The 24,138-nt window shown below is 43.0% G+C and overlaps 1 protein-coding gene across 2 annotated transcripts in view; it reads left to right on the top strand.

Moving 5' to 3' along the window:
• The window catches only part of CD96 (CD96 molecule), a 63,964-nt gene that overhangs the window by 36,760 nt on the left and 3,066 nt on the right, over positions 1 to 24,138 (top strand). Inside the window, exons 6-15 of one of the 2 annotated variants that reach the window (XM_014882111.2) lie at positions 2,511 to 2,924; positions 6,314 to 6,423; positions 7,867 to 8,089; positions 12,219 to 12,274; positions 14,129 to 14,219; positions 14,509 to 14,685; positions 15,858 to 15,911; positions 17,683 to 17,727; positions 18,614 to 18,688; positions 23,480 to 23,569. In XM_014882111.2, coding sequence (XP_014737597.2) covers positions 2,511 to 2,924; positions 6,314 to 6,423; positions 7,867 to 8,089; positions 12,219 to 12,274; positions 14,129 to 14,219; positions 14,509 to 14,685; positions 15,858 to 15,911; positions 17,683 to 17,727; positions 18,614 to 18,688; positions 23,480 to 23,569 — 1,335 coding nt within the window. The remainder of the gene's footprint in view (positions 1 to 2,510; positions 2,925 to 6,313; positions 6,424 to 7,866; positions 8,090 to 12,218; positions 12,275 to 14,128; positions 14,220 to 14,508; positions 14,686 to 15,857; positions 15,912 to 17,682; positions 17,728 to 18,613; positions 18,689 to 23,479; positions 23,570 to 24,138) is intronic. The other variant, XM_088156852.1, reaches the window with a different exon arrangement.

Genomic DNA, 24,138 nt, shown 5'->3' on the forward strand with positions numbered 1-24,138 from the left:
TAACCTGCCAGAATAATCACTGGAATGAGCTCACTTGAAGTTAGGGCAATGTGTGCTCCTCTCAAATGGCCCAAAAGGAAAACTGCTTTCAATGGGAAAATAAAAAAATACCTCTCTGTCTTACATACCTGTGTATGCAGAGAGAGAAAGAATTGAAACACTTCAAGGCAAGGCTAAATTGTACAGGTGCAACCCCTTAAACAGATTCTTCCCTTCCCCTTCTCCACCTAGCCACATGTGCTAATGTCTGGAGAAACAAGTTTGTCATTCAAGTAAAACACTCAGAAAAGTTGACTAAGGAGGGCTGCATCTTTGTCAGAGGGAATTTAAGCCAAAAGCAATCTGAGAAAAACCAAGAAAAAGTATGATCACAAGCCCCCACCCCTTCAAAATTCTGACCATGATAAATACAGGAATACTTATTACCAGAATTTTGTAGGATACAAAATTTTCCAGTTAAGAAGGGAAAAACTGTGTGTATTTGACTAGCATGGATTATGCTAATCAAATATATGGATATCTTACAATCTGCAATAGGCTGTTCTTTTTTCTACATCACTGAGGCAAACTGGTTCCTAAAAAAAAAATTCACATGTGTATTCATAGAAAATAGAAAATCCTAAGTGCAAAGAAAGGAATAGAAGCCTGAAAACACGCACATGTAAGAAATAAATAGTAGTTACAGAAAAATAGGAACTGGGGTTTTTTTCCCCTGAAGATGAAATCCTCACTGAAATCACCCAAAGGTGAGAGTGGAGGCCTCTGTGCCCTTTGTGGAAATCAGACACCTAAATGTCTGGGAGATACTCTAAGAAATTACAGTTGGACCACAGGTATGCACTAATGGACACTATTAGATTTTGAAAAATAAAATTGACATAAAATGAGATTACTTATATTTGGATGCTAGCAAAAAGTTAAGAACATTTTGCACAAAATGTTTTCAGTTAAAATAATCTAATGTGCTAGGCTACTAAGAAATAATGCTAATTAAAATTATATTTCTACATATATAACATTTTAACTCAATGTAAATTACTCAAGTGGTTCTTCATAGGCATTCTTTATATAATCCTTAGGCCTAAGGCAGCATCAGCATGAATATAAGAGAAAAAATGCTGTGTCTTTTGCTTGATAGTCTGATTGCAACATTCTTAATTGCTCTTTCCTTAACTTTTACTGATGCAAAACTTGTGGTGGAATCAGAGAGCATTTCCTAGAATAAGCTCCTTAGACTAACAAAAATAATTTTAGTAATTTTTCTCACAGCACAAGGCTGTGAGACTTGTCATTCAGGCTTATTTTTATTTACCCTCTTACATCATCGCATCTTTTAGAATAAAAGATGAGCTGAACATGTGCAGCAATGAAACAGCAGAGGTTAATGCTGGCCATGGCCATTCAGTAGCTTTGTTCTCCACACATCTAATCTCCAGGTGTCCATGTCACCCTTCAGTGGACAGGTACCAAATTGGAGCCATGTGCCACACAGCAGAGCAAATGTCATAGCAAAGGAATTGGTACCCAGCTTCTTCAAGTAAAGGAGGTGAGCTGGCAGGACTGCAGGGCAAATTCCCAAAGCAAACATACAGGGATGTTACGATATACAGGGAGGATAAAACAGAATGAAAATGAGGGGCAACAAGTCTGTACCTGAGGACAACTGCAAAACTCATTTTGTTTCTGTGGACCCACATGTCCTTTTAGAAACGGGACTTTTTGTGTACAGCTCCATGAGAGTGATTGATTACTCGTCTCACTGCAACAACCCCCTCCATAAATTCTTCATCTCCTTGAGTTTGTCAGTGCCCTGCATTCAGGGGTTTGGGGACTGCAAGACTCTTACTCATAGGAGGGAGAAAAGGATATAAATCAATTCTACTACAACAACAGCTAAACCAAGTGGTACAGGCTCCTGCTGAAAGCCCCTTCATTTCATCGATCCATTACTCCTTTATATGGCACACTAAGGACTGCCACCTGCTTTATGAAATTAATTGAGGAAGAAGCCACACACAGCAGTGCAGCTCTCTCTGACACTGAGACAGGCACTCCTTTAGGACATGCACGAGCTGTTTAATAACAGGGAGAAGAGCTTTCTCTGCTGAAGCCACAAAGGCAATGGTCAGGGGGATGGTGCAAGGAATTAGCCAGAGGGGATAGCTCATTTGTTCTTGCAAAAAGAACTGGGGAATAACTGCACCCAGCTTCTGCTTTATTTATATTACTTGAAAGATTTTCATTTTTGCAGAGGCCCTCAGAGCTCTCATTTCTTTCCCAAAAGTGTGACAGGACCTCCCCAGCCTCTTTCAGACACGCATGCATTTGCTCTCACAGTTTTCTCTTTGCAGTCTGTACTGGTGGAGATTTGCTGTCTTGCTGGGAAGCCTGTGGTTACAGTTGTAGGGTCTTCATAGTTATCTGTGGCTAAGGCTCCAAATCAAAGATGGACTAGGAAAAGCTTTGTTTAAACATTACTTGCACTGAAAATTATCCTGTTTGTTTTTCAGGCCAGACTGCAGATGTGATTACCCAGACAGAAGTGGTCCATGCTCTGCCAGGTACTGACGTGACCCTGGTGTGCATGTTCCCAAAACTGCACACCACCCACATCATCCAGACACAGTGGACCAAGACTGATGGCAGCCCATCTACCAAAATAGCTGTGCATCACCCCACCTATGGCACCCATTACTTCACGTTTCCTGAGGCTCCTTACAGTTTTTCAGTGTTCTTCAGCACAAGGAGGTGCTGCACAGGGTCCTTGTGTTCCACCAAGCCAAATGCCACGTCTGAATGCAATTGGTGGGCTCTGCATCTGGAAAATGTTACCATGTCCCTCAGTGGGCAGTATGAATGCACTTTTGCTACTTACCCATATGGGACAAAGGCTGCAAAAATTCAGCTTACTGTCAAGGCAGAAGGTAAGTGATTGTGAATGAGAATTTGCTGTTTCCTGATGGGATGGGGGGAAATATCAGGATAGATGAACACTTCTTGGTTGGTGATGGTGACTTGTTTGGGATTTACAGTGAATGTTGCTTATACAGTTTCCTATTTACCAGGCACTCTTTAGCTGTTTTATCTCGTGATTAGGAAACCTTATTTGTTTGGTGGAATAAAAAGTCAGATAGTAAAGTTAAAAAAGGTGGTGAGGTGGGCAGTTGTTGCATTTTCATTTTGGAGAAATGTTGTGGAGAAGACTGGATGAGCAGCTCAGGATATGGTGGGACTAAGGATGTTGGATTTCCAAACCATGCTGTGCTGCTGCTGTGGGCTTGCAGCACTGGGCAGCAGAAAGAGAAAACATCCTTGTCTGATTGAGGCTGAGGGCTGGCATCTGCAGGGCATGCTGGTGTTAGCCCCATGGAAGGATACGTGTCTCCTCATCCTGGAGTAAGCAGGGAATTGCTTAGGAGAATCACAGCAATGGAGATTTGGATGCTTCTGTCAGGCCAAAGGAAGCTGGAAAGCAGCATGGCTGCTCTCAGTAAGTAAGCCTCAGGGGAGAGGGTGAACTCCAGGGAGGATATTTAAATTATCCTGGCAAAGGAACAAATTTATTTAAATCTGAGGAGAATGGATTTGACAACAACTTTAACAGCAGTGACAACTGTCAGTGTTGCAATTTTGGGAACAGCTATTTAATGTCAGCAGTGAGGGCAAAAGCCCAAACTGCTGTGAAGATGGAACTTGGCAGGGGTGTTGAGCAAGCTTGTTGTTGTGCACATGGGGAACTGGGTTGATGACCCCAGAACCTCTTTCTGACCCAGGTTTCTGCTAACTCAAGGAGGATTAAAGCAAATACAACAAACCTGGCACTGTTTAATTTCAGAGCTGCAGGGCCAACGTGCTCACTCTGCTTGTGCCCAGGGCTGTAGATACAGCAGACATGCAAGAGTTAGGAGCAGGGTGGTGCAGGTTATTTTAGGGGTATTTTGGTGTGCTCCCACTGCCCTACATCACAAGGCCAGGCTGGTAGTCCCCACGCTGGGCCCTGTTGCCCCTGCAGCAAGAGGAGGTCCTGCAAGATCCATACTCAGGGATGTTTAACACTGATGGCCCCTGCATGGCAATGGCTCCATGCATTTTGGTGCTGTTATCCTGGAGACACTTCTGGGGCAGCCCTGCAGCACCTGCCTGCCCTGATGAGCTCGCAGAGGCAGAGTGAGAGCCAGCACCTCTGCCCAGCCCACGGAGCATGGATGGGTGTGTTTAAACAGTACACACTGAATAATTGTGCCAAAGCTGAGACTGCCACTCTACCCACTGTATGGGGGTGCGTTGTGGTAGGCTACCCTTTTGGAATTTCCCTGTGCTCCACAGGGCAGAGGGATCAAGGGGAGTGCAGTGAGGTACAAACTGTGCTGGTAACCCTGTGAAACTCTCCCACACTTTCTGTTCTTCATGCAAAGTTTCTCTGTCTCTTCCTTAGTACAGTAACTGTGCTAATCAGGCATCGCCTCTTTTCTCTGGCCCTTGGTTGATACAGACAGGTTTCAATGCTGTTATGGCTGTCTACAGCGTGGGCAGTCCTTGTTCATATCACCATCATTGTGGCTTTTCTCAGTAACTACAAGATGTAGCAAGCTGTGCTACTGACGACTGCTTGCTAGAGAGAACTAAAAATTGACTTTGCTACCTTTCACAGGTTTGTGTTTTAGGGTAACCAGATCTTTTGCAATAAACCACTTTGACTCAAAAATGGCAAAAAAATCTTACTCCAGTCTATGAGTGGGATGATAAAGGTGATAGTCCATGATCAAGTACAGTTTTAATTTACATACAAGTGAAGTGAATCCAGATGCACTCAGCTTGTAGAAAGCTCTCAGAGCAGCAGGCCTTCATGGGGCAGACAGACAGACAGACACAGAGGACCTTAGCCAACAGGCTGTCTATGGAGATGGGAGGGGAAAGCAAGCAGCTGGGACATGTGAGAGTAGGCAGAAGCTGTTTCCAGGCTGGACTCCTGGGGTCACTACTCATCTCCACGCTTGTTGTATTCTGCACAGCACTTTTGCATGGTGGTTTGTCCCAGCAAAATCTTCTGTACAGTTTTGTTCCTGGAGAAACTATAGATTTACTTGCTTTGTCCTTTCATTATCCTCTCTGCACTGTCCAGCCTTGTTAGGGATTCTGTACTCTGTGTCCTGCTGCAAGAGCTGGCTCCTGATGTTCTTCACTCTCAGGGACAGTGGAGGGAAGCTGCTTCTGCTGCTGGCTCTCCTAGGCACAGCTCAGGGCACTGCCTTTCTTCACATCTCTGTGGCACAGGCTGCGTGCTGGCACCACTGCTCTGTGCTTGGGTGCCAGGTACAGAGAAAGTTACAGCCACCAGAAAGTCCCCACTGACAAAAAACGTGGCAGTCTGGGACAGCTGAATATTCTCACTCCCCTCAAGATCAGAAATAAATGAAATACATGTCTGTTCTATCTCAACATGCAAGCCAGCTACCAGGGGAGCAGAGCTGAGGGGTTTCCCTGTGTGTGTGCTGGTGCTTTGCCTCCAAGGGAGAGGGAAGGCAGGTCTGAGGGCAGGGAGGATGGCAGGATGTGCCACGAGGGTCAGAGAGGTCAGTGCTGGCCATGGCACTCACAGCATCTCCCACCCACCAGCGCTGCTCTTCCTGCTCAAATACACACATGCACACTCACAGACCCAACATCTGGACCACAGCAGTGCACTGTTCACTCTGCCCAGCCTCCACAGCTGCATGGAGCCCTGGATTGGGAATGGGTAGGGTAGGAGGTGGTGAAATGGCTTTTGAAATGGACGAGAAGGGAAAGAGTGACAAGTTTTGTGGCAGTGGGAAGGTTGGAGAATAACAAAGGAAGCACTTACACTGAAAAACAGGGTTAATCTTAACCTAACTGACATGCTGAATAGCTTGCTTAGTGAAAAGAAAGTCTGCAGATATCTTCAGAGAAAAGGAAATAGAGGTGCACAAAATTGATGTGAAGGTTTATTGCCACAGGAAAAAAAGATTGTAAGATAAAAATTGAGGCTTCAAATTATTCTCAGCTCCAAAAGGAGACATCGTGATCCTTCAGTTAAAAAAAGCTTTTTTAAGAATTGCCAAAAAATTCGGGTAATTCTGTGAATTGAGTCATGAAACTGCAACTAGAATCAGATGCAGGGCTTTCACTTTAAAAATGTGTCTGGGGCTAATGGTTGAAAATTACAGTTCCCTTCTAAACCAAAAAGTGCCTGTTCCTTGAATAGGAGACTAGTCTGCATTGGTTTTCAAAGCACAATGAACATCATGTTTCTGATTTTCCTTCTTGGGTTTTGTTGTTGTTCCAATGGTAAAAGAGGAGAGGCACTACCTGAAGAAAGTGTGGCTAAAGCAGACTTTAGAAATCCCATGCCTTGAGGACGCGACCTCAGAAAATTTGTCCACTTATCCTTTGAAATGGCTAGTGGTAAGTATTTTTCATCTCAAATATAAAGTTCAGAAAGAACTACAGGGTATTTTTGCAGATTGAAATGAAAATGTTCTACTCTACTGTGTCCTGCCTGCAGAATCTGCTAAAAAATTTATCAGTCATATTGGACTGTGATAATAAAGGGGAAAAATATAACCATAGCTGATATATGTTTTTATATATATATAATATATATAGCTGTTATGGAAACAAAGAGGAAAAATTCCATCTTAATTGCTTTGAATTTTTCAGGAGCACTAGAGAGCAGGTCTAGGGAAAGTGGCTAGTATAACAAAACAAAAATATTTCTTGTGTTGGAAAGCTGTAGTGAAGCTTTAGTATCTGAGAAATATATGGTTACTGTGAAGGATAGTGAGATATCAGACTGCTTTGACTAGAAAAGCAAGGTACTAGCTAATGTTTTTGGTTTTGTGAACCTCTGAATCACAGATGCTACTGAAGACATGCAAAGCCAGTTATCAAGCTAACCACATGAAAAACTATTTTTAAGCAATTTTCTCTCTGATATTAAGGTTGCTGCACTTTTGTACTTTATCTCACCTTCTGGATAAATATTTATATGCATATTTTAATGTAATATTTTAGCATTCATTTCAGTGTGTACAGATAAGTATCAGTGAGCAGCGTCCTTGAGCTTTGCCTGTTCATTTATATAAGTTGTCACTGAGAAGCTGTAACGTTGAGGATTTCCTTAAAGGTGACTTTCAAATAGTTTAGGTTTTTTAACCTTCTGTCCTGGTTCCATTATCTATTTAGATCTCCCTTATACAGGTCATTCTTAATATTAAAATTTTAAATCCTTTTGTAGGGAACACCCTTACCTTTACTTTGCCAGTTCACTCTACAAAGTAGCAGAGGAAAGGGAAAAAAAAACCCAGAGGTCAGCACAATGATATATGTGCATTGCCATGCATCATACAGAGTAAAGTTTGCATATATGTATTGAGGCACAGATCTCCAGGATATGCTGGCTGTACTTATGGACAAGGCTGGTTGCCACACAGACAATAAGAGAGATAAATTTTAGTTGTTATTATCAGGTTTTTCTAGTTAAGATTCTAAAAGAGCAAAATTTTCCTTGAAATTTCAGTGGTATTTAATATGTATGGGATGTTCAGCATAACTTAAAGACTAGTACAGTGAGAAAGCACCTCTGTTGCTCTCTCTGCAGGCTACAGAGATCAGGACTCACAAGACACAGCTATTTATTCCATATTTTATTGTCAAGATAATGACTGCTCTTGGTATTGAAGTTCTGACAGAATATATTTGGGAAAAAAACCTTAGATGTTGCAAATGTCCACTTACTACACAATGTGCAAGGGAAGCTTTTCATTGTGGGAATAGAGCTGGCTTACAAAAATATTTCTCTGTGTGTGTGTCCAGACTTCACAATTTTGTGGGTTTTTCTGTACACAGGGTGAAAATGGGAGGAAAGAGGAACTTGTGACCAAGGAGCCCTCCTGTCCTGCTGTGTACAGGAACAGCAGCTTGCTGCACGGGCAAAGAGTCCTCCTGGGTTTGAACAACTCCCTAAAGGTTTTCCCCACCAAAATCACTGATGATGGCAGAGTCTTTTCCTGCCACGTGCTGTACCACCCAGAGAGAGTCCAGAAGAGCAGCACCACTGTGAGAGTATTTGGTAAGGGGCTCATGCCAACTGCCTGCTGCCTTGCACTTGCAAAGGTGACACTCCTGTCTGGTTCTGAAACCAATAACTTTTGACAGATACTGGGTTTTTTAAAATATAAACATATTTACCTTGTCATTTTTTTTCATCTGCAATGATGTAAAGTGTTAGTAAATAACCCTGGAGTTCTTAGAAGAATTTGAGCTCATTCCTTCAATTTCTAGCAGGAAAAAATAGGAGATTCATTGCACATATATCAGTCTCACAGACATGCACATGGCAAGAATCTTACCCTGATGTGTAGGCTTATGTTGGGATTTTGTGGGATACAGGGAAGCACACTGGTCATCAAGATCTCTGTGTCCCAATGACCATGCTGTCTGCAGTCAGGAAATCATGCCCAAAATTTAGTAAGCAGTTTGGGACTACAGCTGTAGCAAAATCACATCCTTAAAGGCATGTGACATTTAACTGCTGCCAAAGGCTTTGGCTCTGGGAATGAGGGTCCTGGTGGGGGTCTCAAACTGGTCAGGAGTGGCAAACATATGGGCTGGTATTTTATTTTGTAAGCCTTCTCCATCTTTAGTTACTTGCCTTGTTCCCTTTCAAGTGGCTTAGCTACTGCTCTATTATTACTAAGGTACAGCTGAATCAGAAAATTGCTGCCCACTTGAAAACCAGGCTTTATTTTCTCCTTAGAGATCAGCTGGTCTGGAAAACGTATTTCCAAAGCTCTGGAAGTAAATGAGTATTAAACACTGGGCCTGTCAACAGTCCCTTGACTGTAGCTGATTGTCCAAGGAAGCCCACAGCTTGAGGATGGCATGGCCATTCAAGGCTGATGCTCTGAATTCAAAGAAAGGTTCAACAGGGAGCAGCTGAAAAAAAGCAAAATGTGTCTGGGGGCTGTTGGTCACTCACTGATGTAAAAGAAATAACAATAGAAGTTCGTGATCTGCAACCTCCTCTTGCGTTTGCATGATTCAGACACTTTTTAAAAGCAACATTTCTCAAATAGCAACAGTGTTACCTGGGTAAATATTCAAGGTAAACGTTCAAGGATGCCAATGTACTTGAACTCTCTCTCTTCCATCACTGCTGATGCTCTTGCCTAGGTTTGCGTGTCTCTTACTAAGAGGGTGCTTTATTTGGCTTTTTCTCTGAACTACTGTGAGATGTGAGCTTAGCTGTGCATGAACCCACATCAGAATATCAGTACAGCAGGGTAGAGAGGCAAACCAGAGAGAGCAGCTGTGTCCCTTGGTGAACAGTCTGCATTTCCCAGTAAGTGCTGGCTGGCTTTGGAGCAGGGTGCTGTGCCACCAGCCTCTCTCACGGGGGTGCCAAGGGCAGAGCTGGGGCTCCCTGAGAGCCCTGAGGTTTGCAGTGGGTGCTGAGGAGAGCCTCAGACCCAGGTAAGTAAAGTCCACCACTCAGAGGAAGTGTGCTTTTGTGCTCCTAGCCCTTTCATGTCAATTTTGCAGGTGAAATAACTATTTTGCATCCTGTCTCACTCTTTACTGTTACCATTTGCTGAAGTCATGCCACTTATGCCTGCACCATGCCAGCCTTTCTCCATTTACTCTCTTGTGCTGCAGCAGGGGGAGAGACCAAGAGCAGAGGGCTTAGAGCCAGCCCACATCCCTGTGCAGCACTGGCAGAGACACTGCCCACAATAATCCAGCACTCTCTAGGTGACATCTGGGGACAAAGAGCCCTTTCATATGGCAGCACCTCTCTTGCTCCTTGTGCTGACCAGAGAATAAAGAAATGAGTATTTGTGTTCTGGCAGTCAGATGCAGCTTCAAATGGGTGGGACAGGACCTGAAGATAGTATATGCATACAAATTCAATAGCACCTTATGTTGGTTATATCTGTCATCCTGGCCATTAGCAAGGACACTGGAGGGAAAAAAGCCAGTTGAAACCTGGGGGGGGTCCCCATCTTGGTAAGACAGCATCTCCCCTGTCACCCAAACGCACGCAGTCAAACCCCTCGGGCTGGGTGGCTTAAAAATAGGGCAGGGAGGGCAGGCAGCTATTGCAGCACTGAGCTGTAAAGGACAGGAGGAGGAGAGGGAAACTCCTCATGTAGGATCCCTCTGAAAAATACTTCAGGCAGGGCTAAACACAGCAGAGACAGGCCAAGTCTGAGGGGCTCCAAGTAGTGTTCCCTCACTTTAGTTGGTCGAGGTGGCCCAAGCGGGGCTCAAAATTGGACCAGAGAGGATGGAGAAGGCATGAAAAGATCTGCAAGGAAGTTGAGAGTCTTGGTATGTTGGGTAAAAACAGATATTCAATCAAGATAGCTCTTTTTAAGAGGGTGCTTTTGGATTGAAATACTTTAAAATATTTCTCTCCCATAGTAGAGGTTTTTTAGATACAAGTTTCCCTGAAAAGGTATGGCCTTTTCATGTCTAACTCTACCAAATATTGATTTCTCCTTTTTGTAAGACTAAAAGCTCAGCAGCAGAAACTACTGAACTAAATATTGAATTTCTGCTAGATCCAAAACATTGGTAAATATCCTAGCAAGACAAATGAATGTCAAAGTGTTAACAGGGTCTGAAATGTTAATTGGAAAAGATCTATTAGACCATTCAGACTTATGCATGAGAGCTGCCTGCCAGAACAGCCATCCAGCAAACACATCTGAGAAAGCAGAGGACAGAGCTCAGTACAGGTGTGGAAAAGCATATCCATTTTCCTCAAAAAAACAAAAGGAAGAGCCTGTACTAGACCAGACATCATTTAGCCTCCCAGCCAACTTCTGCAGTGATTAGAGGATCCAGTTTACCAGACTTTCTCTTGTATCTGAAAAAGTCTGTCTGTCTTCTGCCAGCTCCACTGCCATCTGTATAGTTTTGGCAAAGAAGAAAGAATGAAATCTTAGGACACTCATTTCCTGATAGGAAGAATCTATAACCCCTGCCCCACCCCACCCTCTAAAAAGCAGAAAAACCCAAAACCCTGAAGAGAGTAAAAAAACCAGGAAATTCCACTCAAAAAAAGTACCAAAAGTCCAGAAAACCATAAGGCCATGATAATTAAATGTAAGTCATGCCCAGACAGAATCCATCAGTAACATCAGGCAGAAAAAAAATGGAAATTAAAAATAAAGTCAGGAGAGTCCTTGGTGCATTAGCCATATAAAACAACAGGGAAACCTGAATAGTTCACCTCAGGGGGGAATTGTAATTAACTGCGGTGGTCCTATACCAATTATCATGGTAAGAAAAAGAGAAAATTATATTAATGGTAGAGATTAAAGTGTGGCTTATGTTGGAAAGAGAAAGAATTTTGGGTCTCCTAAGTAATTCAGGGAGACCATTGTTTCCAATCCAGTTTCGGGTCTCAGAAAAGGCCAGAAGCAAAATTTATCTGAGGCTTTTGAGATTTGTTATATATTAACACAGTTTCAATAGTCCTTACTTAACAAGTCAGTCAATATTGCTCCAAAACAGGCATCCCAATGGTCAATTTAGAAATGTAGTTTAGAGAGGCTTACCTGATAGCTTTAACTTATACAACTATAAATATAAATATACAGCTGTGCCCAAAACCAAAATGTTGCAAAACCAGAAGAAAACAGTATTTTGTTTCATGTGGATGTGGTCACCAGTGCCCTGCTGTGAGGGTGGGCTCTGGGTTTCCTGGCAAGGCAGGAAGCATCTGTGGGGGACACTGTCACACGTCTGCCCAGGCAACAGAATGTGGGTAGCTGGCACTCAAAACCCATCAACATTTTGGGGGGTGGCTAATGCCTTTGGAGATGCCTTTGGAAGGCATGCAAAGGAACCAGCAACTTGTGTTTGATTTCATGGCAAGGGTGGCTCTGCTGCCAGAGCTGTGACTGCAGGATGGTTTCAGTTTGTTTCCCCAGCAAAGCCACCCAAGCCTAGTTTTGGTAGGTGGTGAAATGCATCCTGGATCCTGTGGCAACAGCTGCTGATACAGGCTTGTAAACCACTTCCTTGACCTCAAATTGCAGTTGTGCACGCTTTTATCTTGCTTGATGTGTGGCTGGAGGTAGGATTTAATTTCCACTCTTCTTATGAAACAAGGCTGTTGAGTGCTATTAGAAGCAGTTACTGTGATTTGCAGTATCCATTTCACTAATACATTTATGTTTGCTTTCCAGCTTATCCTGAGATCTTCATTAGCCTGCAGGAGGGCTCAGCCAGCACCTTGCAGAAGGTGAGCAATTTTGGAGCAAAGAGTGATGCCTGTAACTGCCACCATGCCACCCCAGCAGGGCCAAGGCAAGCTGGGCTGAATCAGGCACAGGAGGAACCTCCAAAGTGACTGAGCTCAAGGGCAGCAGGCAAGGCATTGAGTTAACTGAGGTGCTTATGCCCTCTGCTCTGCACAGCAGTGAGTACAAACCAGAGCTAGCTGAGGACTTCTCTGTTGTGCAGGCCTCTGTTTTAGTTTTGATAATGGCAAAACCTAAAAGTCTGCTGAATTGCATTGGTCATGCTTGGCATAAAACATATTTATGGCTCATATGACTCACTAGCTCATATGAGTTAGCCTCTCTGGCTATTTGCTATGGTACTTAGCTTCCTGTTCCATCTCTCCAAGTTAAAGCTTTTGATCTGCAAGTATCTCAAATCAATAGAGTTTTCCTTGGAAACAGAGCTCGTGGGCAGGTAGAACCTTGCACAATCCATAACCACCCACTTCACACAATCCATGAGTCAGTGGGTTCTGCAAACTGGTATAACCTTCCTAGTGACCTGTTTCTGGGTGTTTAGTCCAAGCTTTTGTCTGCATTGTCCTGTTGAACAGAGCAAGGAGTGCTGCTATCACAGGACTGAGAAATAGAAACTCCCCCAAGAGCCTCTGTTCTTCACCTCCAAACAAACGCCAACTTCTTTACTTCTCTTTTCTGCCATTTTTTTACAGCACTTAAATCTAGTGAGGATTTGTATTTCTTCATAGGAAGACTTTATAAAGTATTATGACCTAAAAGTGCCTGGAAAATAAGGGACTAATGAAGAGGAAAATAGGAGAAAGCAATTACACTACAAGCTCAGGTGCTGTTTACCATGGCAGGGAAAGAGTTTCCGCTGGATACTTTCAGTCTTCCTACTGAATGATTGACTTCTGCTGGCTTCAATACATCAAGCTTGCTTTCAACTAAATGTGGGAACCACTTCCTTTGAATGAGGCAGCAAGAGAGGTTTAGCACATGCTTTTTTCTTCTGTTGAAAAGAACAAGGCCATTTCTCTTATAACAGTGTTTAGTACTTAGCAGTGTCACAACCTGATAAATAAACATACTTGGGAACGTCTGGGCTGCATGAGGATGAGACTTCTCACCCTGCTAGTGCCCAACCCTTCATCTAGCCTTGATTTTGAGGTCCTGCCCATCTATTGTTTGCTGAGAAATCAAACTGAGCACAATCACACAAATTGTTCTTTGGAACAGTTGGCATAGAACCATAGGACTACCACGTCTAAAGTATCCAATTCCTTGTGATTTCTGGAAGTCTCTTACATATTGTGTCTGCTACAAAGGTATCCAATTTTGTATATTCAACATATCATTGGGCTAGGCAGCTTTTTCATGGGAATTGTCTGTCTCTTTATCTGCCTAATGAAGAAAGGATTTACATGGCAATCAGAAAGTGTCTCATTCTCCTCATACACGTTGTGCCCATTACCAGTTCAGTGCTCTTCCATGTGAGTGTTTGCAGCTGGGAGCAGGAGAGTGGGGGTCACTCTACATCTCTCCAGCCACAGCACAGAGCTGGAGGGGGTTGGAGTCCTGACACCCTGGGCAACAGGGGTGTCCCTGGGCTCTCATACAACAGTGTCTGCAATCAGGAAAATGAGGAGAGTGGGCAAGAAACACAGTAAAGAGGAAGCAAGTGCTTCCTTCCAGAGCAGGACTGTGAGTGAACAAGCACTGTCCATACAAGAGTTTGGAAGCTGGCAGCCAGGAGGGAAATGTCAGAAGCTCACCTAAGATACATACATATAAATTATGTGTGTGTATAAATACATATATATGTAACCTAACTAGAGTCTTGTGTTGCCCCACAGCCCAATGTGAGCTGTGTCGTGAGGAAGGCATTTCCCAAGCCAAGGCTCCTGTGGTACATGGACAGAGCAGACCTGATGGAGCAGCCTGGAGGTAAAGCAACCTGTGCACAGGGAACCAGCACAGCTGCAGGAGTGGTGCCCAGGGAAAGTCATGACTGTTACCCATTCCTGCCACAGGGAACATGCAGGGGTCTATCTGGCTGAAGATATGGTTTGGCATGACCACACCATTCTTGCCAAATCTTTGACAGTGTCTCAGCAAAGAAACCTGCATCTATATGAGCCTGCTTTCCAGTACCTATATTTTGCACAGCTCTGACTTATAGTTTGGAGTGTAACAAGAGGGTCTTTTCTTTTCTTTTCTTCTTCCTCTCCCCAAGAAATTTCTGTGGTACAAGAAGACTTGCAAGACAGTGAAGGTTTCTATGAGTTGAGATCAACACTGATGCTGCAAAGGACCCATGAGACACATAAGACATTCTCGTGTGTGTGTCTGTTTCCCTTCCTGGGAAATGAAACAAGGAATATTTCATCAGAAGAAATATTTGTTTCCTTCGGTAGGTTTTTCATAGATAGGTCACATCTAAAATGTTAAGAACACCAAACATATGTATTATCTTGTTATTTAAAATACTGAAGAAATGCCAGCAGTATAGGAGCTTTATTGTACAAGTTCATCATGCAGCTTGAACTCTCTGGCAGGTTTTTTGGCTCAAATCTTTGCTCAAGCTTCTGAATGAGCTAAGAAAACTCCTGCACAAACAGAAGACACTTGTTTGTTTGGGCAGAATCTTGCTGCACTTCCCATACCCAAAAATACTCTAGCACAGCCACATGGCACCAGTGAGCTATTAAAATAATGTGTTTCTCATGGAGCACTTGTGAGAAACTCAACTCAGACTCAGAGCTTTGTTAGACATCTTCAGTAAAACATGCAAAAGGCTGCACCTCTGTGGATAATGGAGAAACCCCCCATAAACTGTGCTGTAAGAATTAGCCATATGATCAGGGAAGTGGGGAGAAATACTGTCCTACTTTTTTGGTGGAAGCAGGAGACGTGGCAGTGCAGTTTTCAGCGCCTCTGAGGATGCAGGGTGGCTGGTGAGAAGGGCACACAGATTTCCTTTAGCACCCTCTTGTGTACGTCTCCTCTTCGGGTGCAAATGCATATTTATATCTTCTTAGATTTTTAAAATTATGTATGCTACCTGCTGCACAGACAATACAAGTGAGCTGCTGACCCCTTAGCAGCATCTAGGGGCACGTCACCTACTGTGGCAACTACTTGCAGCTTACCCGGGTTCTCTTGTGGCTCTGTATATTCCTATTGATATGTTTTTCCACAAAGTGAGACTGCAGCAAAAGCCACAGCTTACTCCTCTGGAAACACAGCTTCACGTGGGAGGGAGATAAATAATAATTTTTTTCTCTAAAATTACTAATTTCCCCCAGTTTGCAGTTTTCTAGAAATGTATTCATATCCAAGAGCTGTCAATTAAAGCAGTCTGTGTTCTTGCCTGCAGACTATGCTAATGCTAAGATACATCCACTCTGTATAAAAATGTTAAAGTATTTAGATGTGACAGAAAGGAAAGGATTACATTCTCAGCCATACCTTGCCATACCTTGCGAAGGTGCACAGTATGACACAAGCCTAAACTAAATTTTCAGCCTTTATAGCTACTTTTAAGAACTGTTTTAATCTTTCTCTTTTTTTTTTCCTTTACAGACAATCAGTCTAATGAAGCCTCAGCTGAAGTTTTTACTACCACGGTTTTAGATGGTAGGATAAATTAGAGAATAAAATAACTTTGGTTGTGTTTGAGGTGCATTTATAGCATCCTAAAGTTGTTTTAGCATTTACTACTCTAAATGGGTAGTAATGAACCCCTTTCTGCAGCTTTGACTTCAGAGAAAATACTATAAACCAATATTTTGGTGATGTAATCTATTCTAATTAAAACCAAGCATAATTGAACTCCAGCCTTGAGGGGCACTTAATGTTATTTCTGATGCTTCAGCTGGCATTTGAATATAGCTCTTTCAGTACTGAACTAATAATTAAAAATAACAGCCCTGCTAATGGTTCTACCTTCTGCTTAAGTACAGAGCCAAGATCCTCAACAATTTTGCCATGTTAAAGAACTGAAGGGATGTTTCTTAATTTGTGTAAACTTGGTAAATCCCTGCTCTTCCCCTGCAAGTTTGTCTTATTATCAGCTTACTGCAGACAGATAAATGTTCTCCCCACACCTCAGCTGAAGTCCTTTGGAAACATCTCTCCTGGGGCAGTTTGCTTTGCTCTGCTCTGCACTGGAGGCAGCTGTGCTTTAGCAGGGGGCTACATGAGTGTGTCAGAGAAATGCTGTAAGTAGGTGGCATGAAAAAAGTATGCGTTTTGTGGGAAAAACTTCTGCAAGAGCAGGTTGTGGCAGGCCCTGGGGGCTCAGCCAATACCCCACTGGGCACCAGGAAACCATCCCAGGTATTGGGAGATCCTGAGAGAGGGAGGCTTTTTGCTCTGCAAGGTGCACTCTCAAGGGAAGCCTAGCAGCTTGCATCAGGTCACCACCCTGCCTCACCTGCACACTCTGCAGAGCTCTCTGGGAGCCAGGCACATCTCAAAGAGCCCCACTGCTCTGATTTTCAGACCTGTTGCATCTTTGGTAAGGAGTCCTTTATGTCACCCAGCTGCTGTGAAATCCCTGTGAGCACAGGCAGGGCTAAGCTGGAATGCAAATGGAAGAGCAGCAGCCAAAGGAGGTACAAGTGTTAGCCCAGAAAAGCAGCTGCAGGGTGGATGGTTCCCTGTCTGTGCTAAGATCCAGTCCCACTCAACACCCTCCACATGTGCCTGACCAGAGGTACTTTCTGCCTGCCTTCCCAGATATGTTTTGCTAATTAAATTTGTGAGCTTTAGTAGCTCACTTCCTTCATGGACCTCTTTGGGGAGATGGAATCCATCCTCCTGACCTACTCAGGGAGTACTTTGCCTCTCCTGCTGGGAAAAAAAAAAAAAGAAAGAAAACAGACATCTCAGGACATATGTGCTGCTTGGGCAGGATGGTGTTTCTGCTGAGCTTGTCTGTGTGGTTAATAGTTTTTAATTAGAAGGAATAATTCCCCCTCCTCTTCTCTGAGGACTAAGTGAGCACTTTTCAGTGCAGAGTGCCTCTGAAATTTCCTCTCAGAGTTGCAGCCTCTGAAGTGCATGGATGAAACTGTGCAGGTGCCACCACCAGATCATACATGTTATCTCAGTATCTGTGCTAATACAGTGCACCTCTTCGTATGCAATAAACCCACGTGATTCATTTCTGGTTTTTAAGGTGAGGTGCCAGGGGCTCCAAAGTTTTTCCCCCAAAACCTTTGTTTCCCTAGGGATTTCTCAGCACAGTTACCTCAGGTACTTCATGTTTCCTTCTGGACTACTTGGCTGAGTTGTGCATGGAAAGATTATTTGGAAATTAGGTGTGATACACTTTCTTGTTCCTGAACCTTTTCAATCACCCATTTCCTTTCTCATGCTGAATGTTTGCTTTGATCTGTTATAGACTTCGGTAATTCAACACTTACATCAGCTGTTATGACAGCCTCAGGTAAAGGGAAAAATACTTTATTACATATTCAATATATGTAGGATCTCTGCTTGACCACTGCCTAAATGTCATGCACACAGAGTCGGAGGTGTGACAGGCAAAGGTCAGTGTACTCTGGTACTGACAGCACCAGTATGCTGCTGCTTGGGAATTTGTGAGCTGTGAGGTTACCCAAGCAGAGATCTGACAAAAATCTTGCTAAAATCTTTGCTGACACTGCCCTGTTAGGACAGCACGTAAAATGGCATGCTGAATATTAGATATCATTCTGATGTATTTTTATAAAATGAAATAATATGCCTATAAAACTAAATAAATTTGTCCTATGGTGACAGAGAGGTGCATGTGATAGCAAAGTTAAAGCCATCACTTTTCCTCGACCCAACAGCAGGGCATCATTCCCATTCATTAATTATATAACTAACTCTGTTTTACTAGAGCATGGATATGGATAATTACATAAAACTATCTTCAGCAACTGAGAGGAAAACTCACACGAGCAGGTGATCTCCTGGGGTGATATGGCTGTGGCCTCTTGTCAAGGACCATTTTTGGCTTAGCTGGGGAGCACACATTCAAGTGCATGATCCACCCCACAGCAGTCAAACTGAACCCTGTGTATAAAAGCACAAATAAACAATGCCTGCAGCCAGCCAGCAGGAAAGGGTCAGCATTGATAACATCAGCTGCCTGCAAGTGCCCACTGGAGTTGTGAAATGTGTTTTGAGTGTTTAGCCTTAACTCCCACAGCAGGATTTCTGCTGCACAGCCTGCATTTACCCAACAGCTACTGTAAGCTCTTTGATCTAGGTTGTTTTGTGATTTATTAACATTATTTTCTAGAGAACCTATCGACTAAATGTGATACCATGTAAACTGTCTTTAGAGCACCAGTCGACATCTGTGGCCTCTCTGGATTTCACAAGTCAAGCAAATTTGGCTCCTGCTTCCACAACACAAGGTAATCAATTGAATCAAACTGTTTTCTCTATTGCTTCAACAATGCAGAAGAAAGAAACATAAACACAATAACCATCTTACTTCTTTTGAAGCAAGAAATTTAATGTCCACTGAAGCTATTTTCCTAGTGCTTTACGCATTAGGAAGTACACTAGCCACTGTCAGTGTAACCACAGTTCAGGAATAAATCTATGAGAAAATACTGTCTTGATTTTATCTTTTTTTAATGCTCTGTTTAGGATACAGTCATTAATTTTGGCAACTGAGCAGACATTGAGTGTTATTAGTGTTTACAAAGTTAATTAGTGTTATTACAGTGTTTACAAAGAATACCTATTGTCTTTAGCTAAATATGATACCTAAACAGAATACTGGAGGAAGACACTAAACACAAGGCTTTGGCCTGCCCCAGGAGAGCTCTCTGGGAGCTGAACCACTCAACATAAAGCCCAGGGGCTTGCAGAGGCTTGACTGAGATATGCCAAGGCAGGAGCACAGATTGCAGCAATGCTGAAATGAAAGTTTGCTGCTTCTCACGCTGCCTTTTCCATCCCCAAAACAGAAACACTTGCCTGGCTGACAGCAGAGCAGCAAAGTTGCTTTTCCAAGTGGACTGAAAGCCCTTCTGTCTCAACAAAAAATTCACAACAAAAGCTATAAATATTCAATGTGAAGAGAGAGGATTCTCCTCGCTGAATTATACATTTTCTCTGGCTGAGGTGGTACGAGGTCAAACTCATAATGTAAGATGGATCTGAGCCATTTTTCTTCTGCAAGTAGCCCGGGAAGCAATTGCCTTTTAACCAGTGGTCCTAACATGTGCCAGTCATGGCATGAGAACCCTGGGTTAGCACTTCTCCTCTCTGGCTCACTGCTGGTCCTCACACTGGTGCCACCATCAGCTTCTTGAGCAAATCCTCTGGGCTACAGCCAAGACTGGACATCAAGCCCAAGCCTTCAGTTTTAGTCTACTAGTTTGGTTCAGTTCCTGTTATTTTGCAAGTTTTTAATGAAAATCTAAGAGAGAGCTGAGAATAGATATGAGAGAATAGTGCACCTATATAGGCAAGAGGAGGAAGAGGGGAAGTAAAACCAAGGCTGCTAAAACTGTAGCCTGGTCTTGCTTAGCTTCCACAGCACTCCAGCACTGTGCTTAGGCTTTGAGTGATCAGTAACAGCTGCAGTTCACCTTCGCAGGTTTGTTCAGATGGCTTGATATTTTTCCAAAAAATGAAACAGTTGTTAAGAAATATGGATTCTTTTTAGTAAATGTGAAATAGTTATCTTGGGAAAATGAAGGTCTATGTGCTAGCCTCCATCTGTCTGTGTTTGAATACCAGATAAATAGCTAGCTGAGCTCTAGAGATCTTAGCACTTAAAAAATGCTTAAAGGAAAATATTAAATCAGTTGGTATTTGGCATCAAACATTGCAGGTGTGACTCTTTTATTCTAATGTTTTCAAAACTTCCTTTTGCTAGTTGGGAAAAGTTTTGTTTCACTGGAGCTGGTCTAAATTCTGATTTATGTATGTTTGTTCATTGCTCTACTGATCTCAGGTCGAAACAAGCCAGTGAGCTCAAGCTCCTGAGGTTCACTTGAAACTTAGCTGAAATCTAAAAATGCTTCAAATGTTTTGTCTAAGTTTATTTACCTATATCAGTAAAACTCCTCTTGAGTTTCTAGCTTTTTACAGGCTTTCAAACCAGACACAGCTTTGTGTAGTGCCTGTCTGAGGAAAGCCAGCATCACGAGTAGTGGGCTACACCTGTTTGTCAGAAAACAGGGAAGAAAGAGGGGGAAAATGAAAATCTAGTGATACGGTTCCCTACAGCAATTTTTACATGCTGGTGTGGTTTTCAGCAGGAGCACTGACTTCCACCACAGAGGCAAAAGGCTACAGCAGTGCCACAGCATTCAGTGAGCCTTTGGCAACAGCATGTGAGGAGACAAGACTCCTGTTGTCCTGCACAGGACTGCAACAGAGGAGTTAAGAAGCCAGAGTGCAAATGTTGCACCAGCTTAGTGAATGTTGGGTTGCAAATCTACAGTAATCTGGAGCATCTGGCAAAAACCACAGCAGCAGGTCCTCAGGTCCTCCATTTGTGATGGGTTTTCACAGAGCATTAGCTCTGAGGTGCTTACTTTCAGCTGCTAGTTGAGAGTGAAAAAATTATTCCTAAGCATGGAAAAGTTGTGTCTGAGTAGAGGGCAAAGTCATGTGGAGTAACATGTACCAAATTTTCAATACTTCACAGAAGCAATTTCCCTGTCGAGTTCCACTGAGTTAGAAGATAAAGGCTTGAGTCTCCAAGCTGTCAAGGATTTGCAGTGGCAAAAGAGGAACGAAAAAATATTTGAGTATCTTGGTTTCGTTAGACATATTTATTTTAATAATATTACAATTGAGATAGTTGCTAGGCAAATGTAGTGAGTGATGAAGGTAGTTTATAGACGAAATAAACTGTCGGAGAAGCTAAATAAAATTGCAGAGCAGCAGTGAAATAATGAGATAATGTGCAGTAATAAAGGCTGGCTAATAGAACATTGAAAGACAGCCTCATTAAAGATCAATAAATCAATAAAAAAGCCCCTAGGGTGAACATTTTTTCACTAGTCTTTCCCTTTAGAAAACCTCTGCTCAGCAGTATAAAGCCCAAAGTGACTTCCTTTTTTAACATCTTGGTTTGCCTTTGTGCTTTTGGAACAGGCAGGACCTGTCAATGTGCTTTTGCATTTGCATGGGAGTTGTCTTTTGGCTAAGGCACAAATGTAGCAGCCGCTTTCCATGTTGTGAATGTATTTTTGGTATCACTCTGGTGCTTATCTACCCTCCTACAACCCAGAGCTATGCATTTAAACCCCAACCTTGTGACAGCTTCTAATGCTTCACAATTCTGCTCTTGCACAGCTTGCTGGTTGGGATTTTTGCTAAAAGCGTGCTGAATTACTCTACTATTTGCAGGGGATACCATGTGTTGCTCCATTCATCCATCCCACATCCCTGCTTCCCTAAACCTGTGCCTGCCTGAACACCAGCTAAGAGATAATGGCCTCAAAGGGTCCTTGGGTCCAGCAGCTGTAATTGAGGGCAGTTTCAGAGCACATAGGCACCAGTGAGCCTGCTGAGGCATACACACATATCCCTGTGCCATCCCAGGGCCACTGGGCTCCTACAACAGTGACTACCATTATCATTTCGGTCCTGGGATGCTCTGTTATGTAGATAAGAATAAATAGTGCTCATCAATGTGCTGTGCAGAGCACAGTGCTATCGGATCTCTAAGTGTATGTCCTTTTTTTCTGTATACAACTTTGTAAAATGCCATGCATTTTACAAATGCGAGATGTGTCGTGCCTGTTCACATAAAATCAAACTCTTAATAAGCAAGGAGAAAAGAATTGAATTAATATCCAAAAATTCCAGTGAATTTTTAGAGTGCCCTAAAATTGGACTGATTTTCATACATCTTTTTAATGCACACATACATATACACACACATACACACACTCGAACTTTCAATTTCAGTCAAAGCCAGCAAGTGTCTCACAATAAAGAGACTTTCTTGGTTCTGTCTGGTTAGTCATTAACATCATTTAAAGCAGGGGTTTTTGTCTTGGATTTATAAATCAGCAGTTATATCAGAGACTCTCAGGTTCCTCTGTTATTTCATTTGTTGTTTGCATCAGAGAAAGTCAAAGAGTACAAAATAGCCACAGTAGACCCTAATGAAGTAGTCATGTACGGGCTTGTAAGATAATTGAAGGTCATTATTTCTTTTTGTACAAATTTGAATGATTCCACCACTGAATCCCCACATCAGAAGTGCCATGGGTGCTCTGGAAATGTTTTGCCATTGTCTAGTTGAGTATTTTAGCATTGTCTAGTTTAGTATTTCAGGGGCTGTGAATGTGGAGAAAAAACAGAAATATATCCTTATGGAGCACTGTTCTTAAACATCAGTAGCTTAACTGTATTAGGAAGGGAAAACACTTTCTATAAACAGATGATAGATCATTTTTGTGGTTCAGACAGTACTTGACAGAGGAGACTGAGGTTTTGCTCACTCATGACAAAGGCAGACTCTTTATGTTGCTGCTAAGCCACTTAATATCTTTATGTTTCTCATTACCATCAAAGAGGTAAAAAGCTTATCATTCTCCCAGAGGGCTGTGCAGCTAAAGCTGGCTCAATGCTGTCTTGCTGGAACATCTTAACAGGTTTTGTCTTCCTTCCTTCCTTCCTTCCTTCCTTCCTTCCTTCCTTCCTTCCTTCCTTCCTTCCTTCCTTCCTTCCTTCCTTCCTTCCTTCCTTCCTTCCTTCCTTCCTTCCTTCCTTCCTTCCTTCCTTCCTTCCTTCCTTCCTTCCTTCCTTCCTTCCTTCCTTCCTTCCTTCCTTCCTTCCTTCCTTCCTTCCTTCCTTCCTTCCTTCCTTCCTTCCTTCCTTCCCTCCTTCCCTCCTTCCTTCCCTCCTTTCTTTCTTTCTTCCCTCCTTCCTTTCCTCCTTTCTTTCCTTCCTTTCCTCCTTCTTTTCCTTCCTTTCCTTTCTTTCTTTCTTTCTCTTTTTTCCCTTCCCTTCTTATAATATTTAATTTGATAAAACCACGTTTTTTATCCAACACCAGGTTGTAGGCCAAAAATGTAGACATTTTGCCAAGTGAATTTTTACACCCTGATTCTGGAATTTGATTTCCTGCTTTCAGTTAGGTGAATAACAGAGGGTTCAAAAGACAACCTTAATTTTTTAAAAAACAAATAAGTTACTAAAAATGTTCTGTGCCCATATCTTTACAGGTAACCTGTCCTACAGCATCACAGACCAGACAGCTTCAGTTACCAGAGGAAAAGATTTCTTTCCTACCAGCAGCCTGCTGAACAGTACTGGTGAGACATTATCCTACAAATCCTGTTCTTTCAGCATGCCACTGCAGGAGCACAAAACCTGGAGCATCATGTCCATTTGACCAGGGAATTTCAAAAAAAGGGAAAAGAGATGAAAAGAGGAGCCACAGCTGTTGTGTCCTCATACCACAGGTTATCACAGGCTTTTGGCATCCCAGCCTTCTCCCTCCATCTGCAAGCAAAGCTCCAGTGCATGCTTTCTTCCAGCACCAAAGTTTGGCCAGTGACACTCTTGCTCCCCAGGGATATCTCGTGGCTCATGCAGAGTGGTGGACTGGCCACAGTGCTGGTTGCCATGGTGGGTAAGACCCAGCCTGGTGACACACCAGTGTGGCCAGCCTTGCACAGGGGGAGGTGACACCGAGGCACATCACCCATGGAAATCTCTGGCACCCAGACACTGCTGCACCCTCTGGCAGCTGGAGTGGGATTGTGCTCCATCTCTCCTTCTTATCCATACCCAGGACCTGAGGGCACCTCTGTCAGCACCCCCAAGGGTGGCTGTGCAGAAGGGGAAGGGGAGGGGAATCCCAGCACTGCAGTGGGGAGAG

The sequence above is a fragment of the Sturnus vulgaris genome, chromosome 2, assembly GCF_052056855.1.
Source record: "Sturnus vulgaris isolate bStuVul1 chromosome 2, bStuVul1.hap1, whole genome shotgun sequence".
NCBI lineage: Eukaryota > Metazoa > Chordata > Aves > Passeriformes > Sturnidae > Sturnus > Sturnus vulgaris.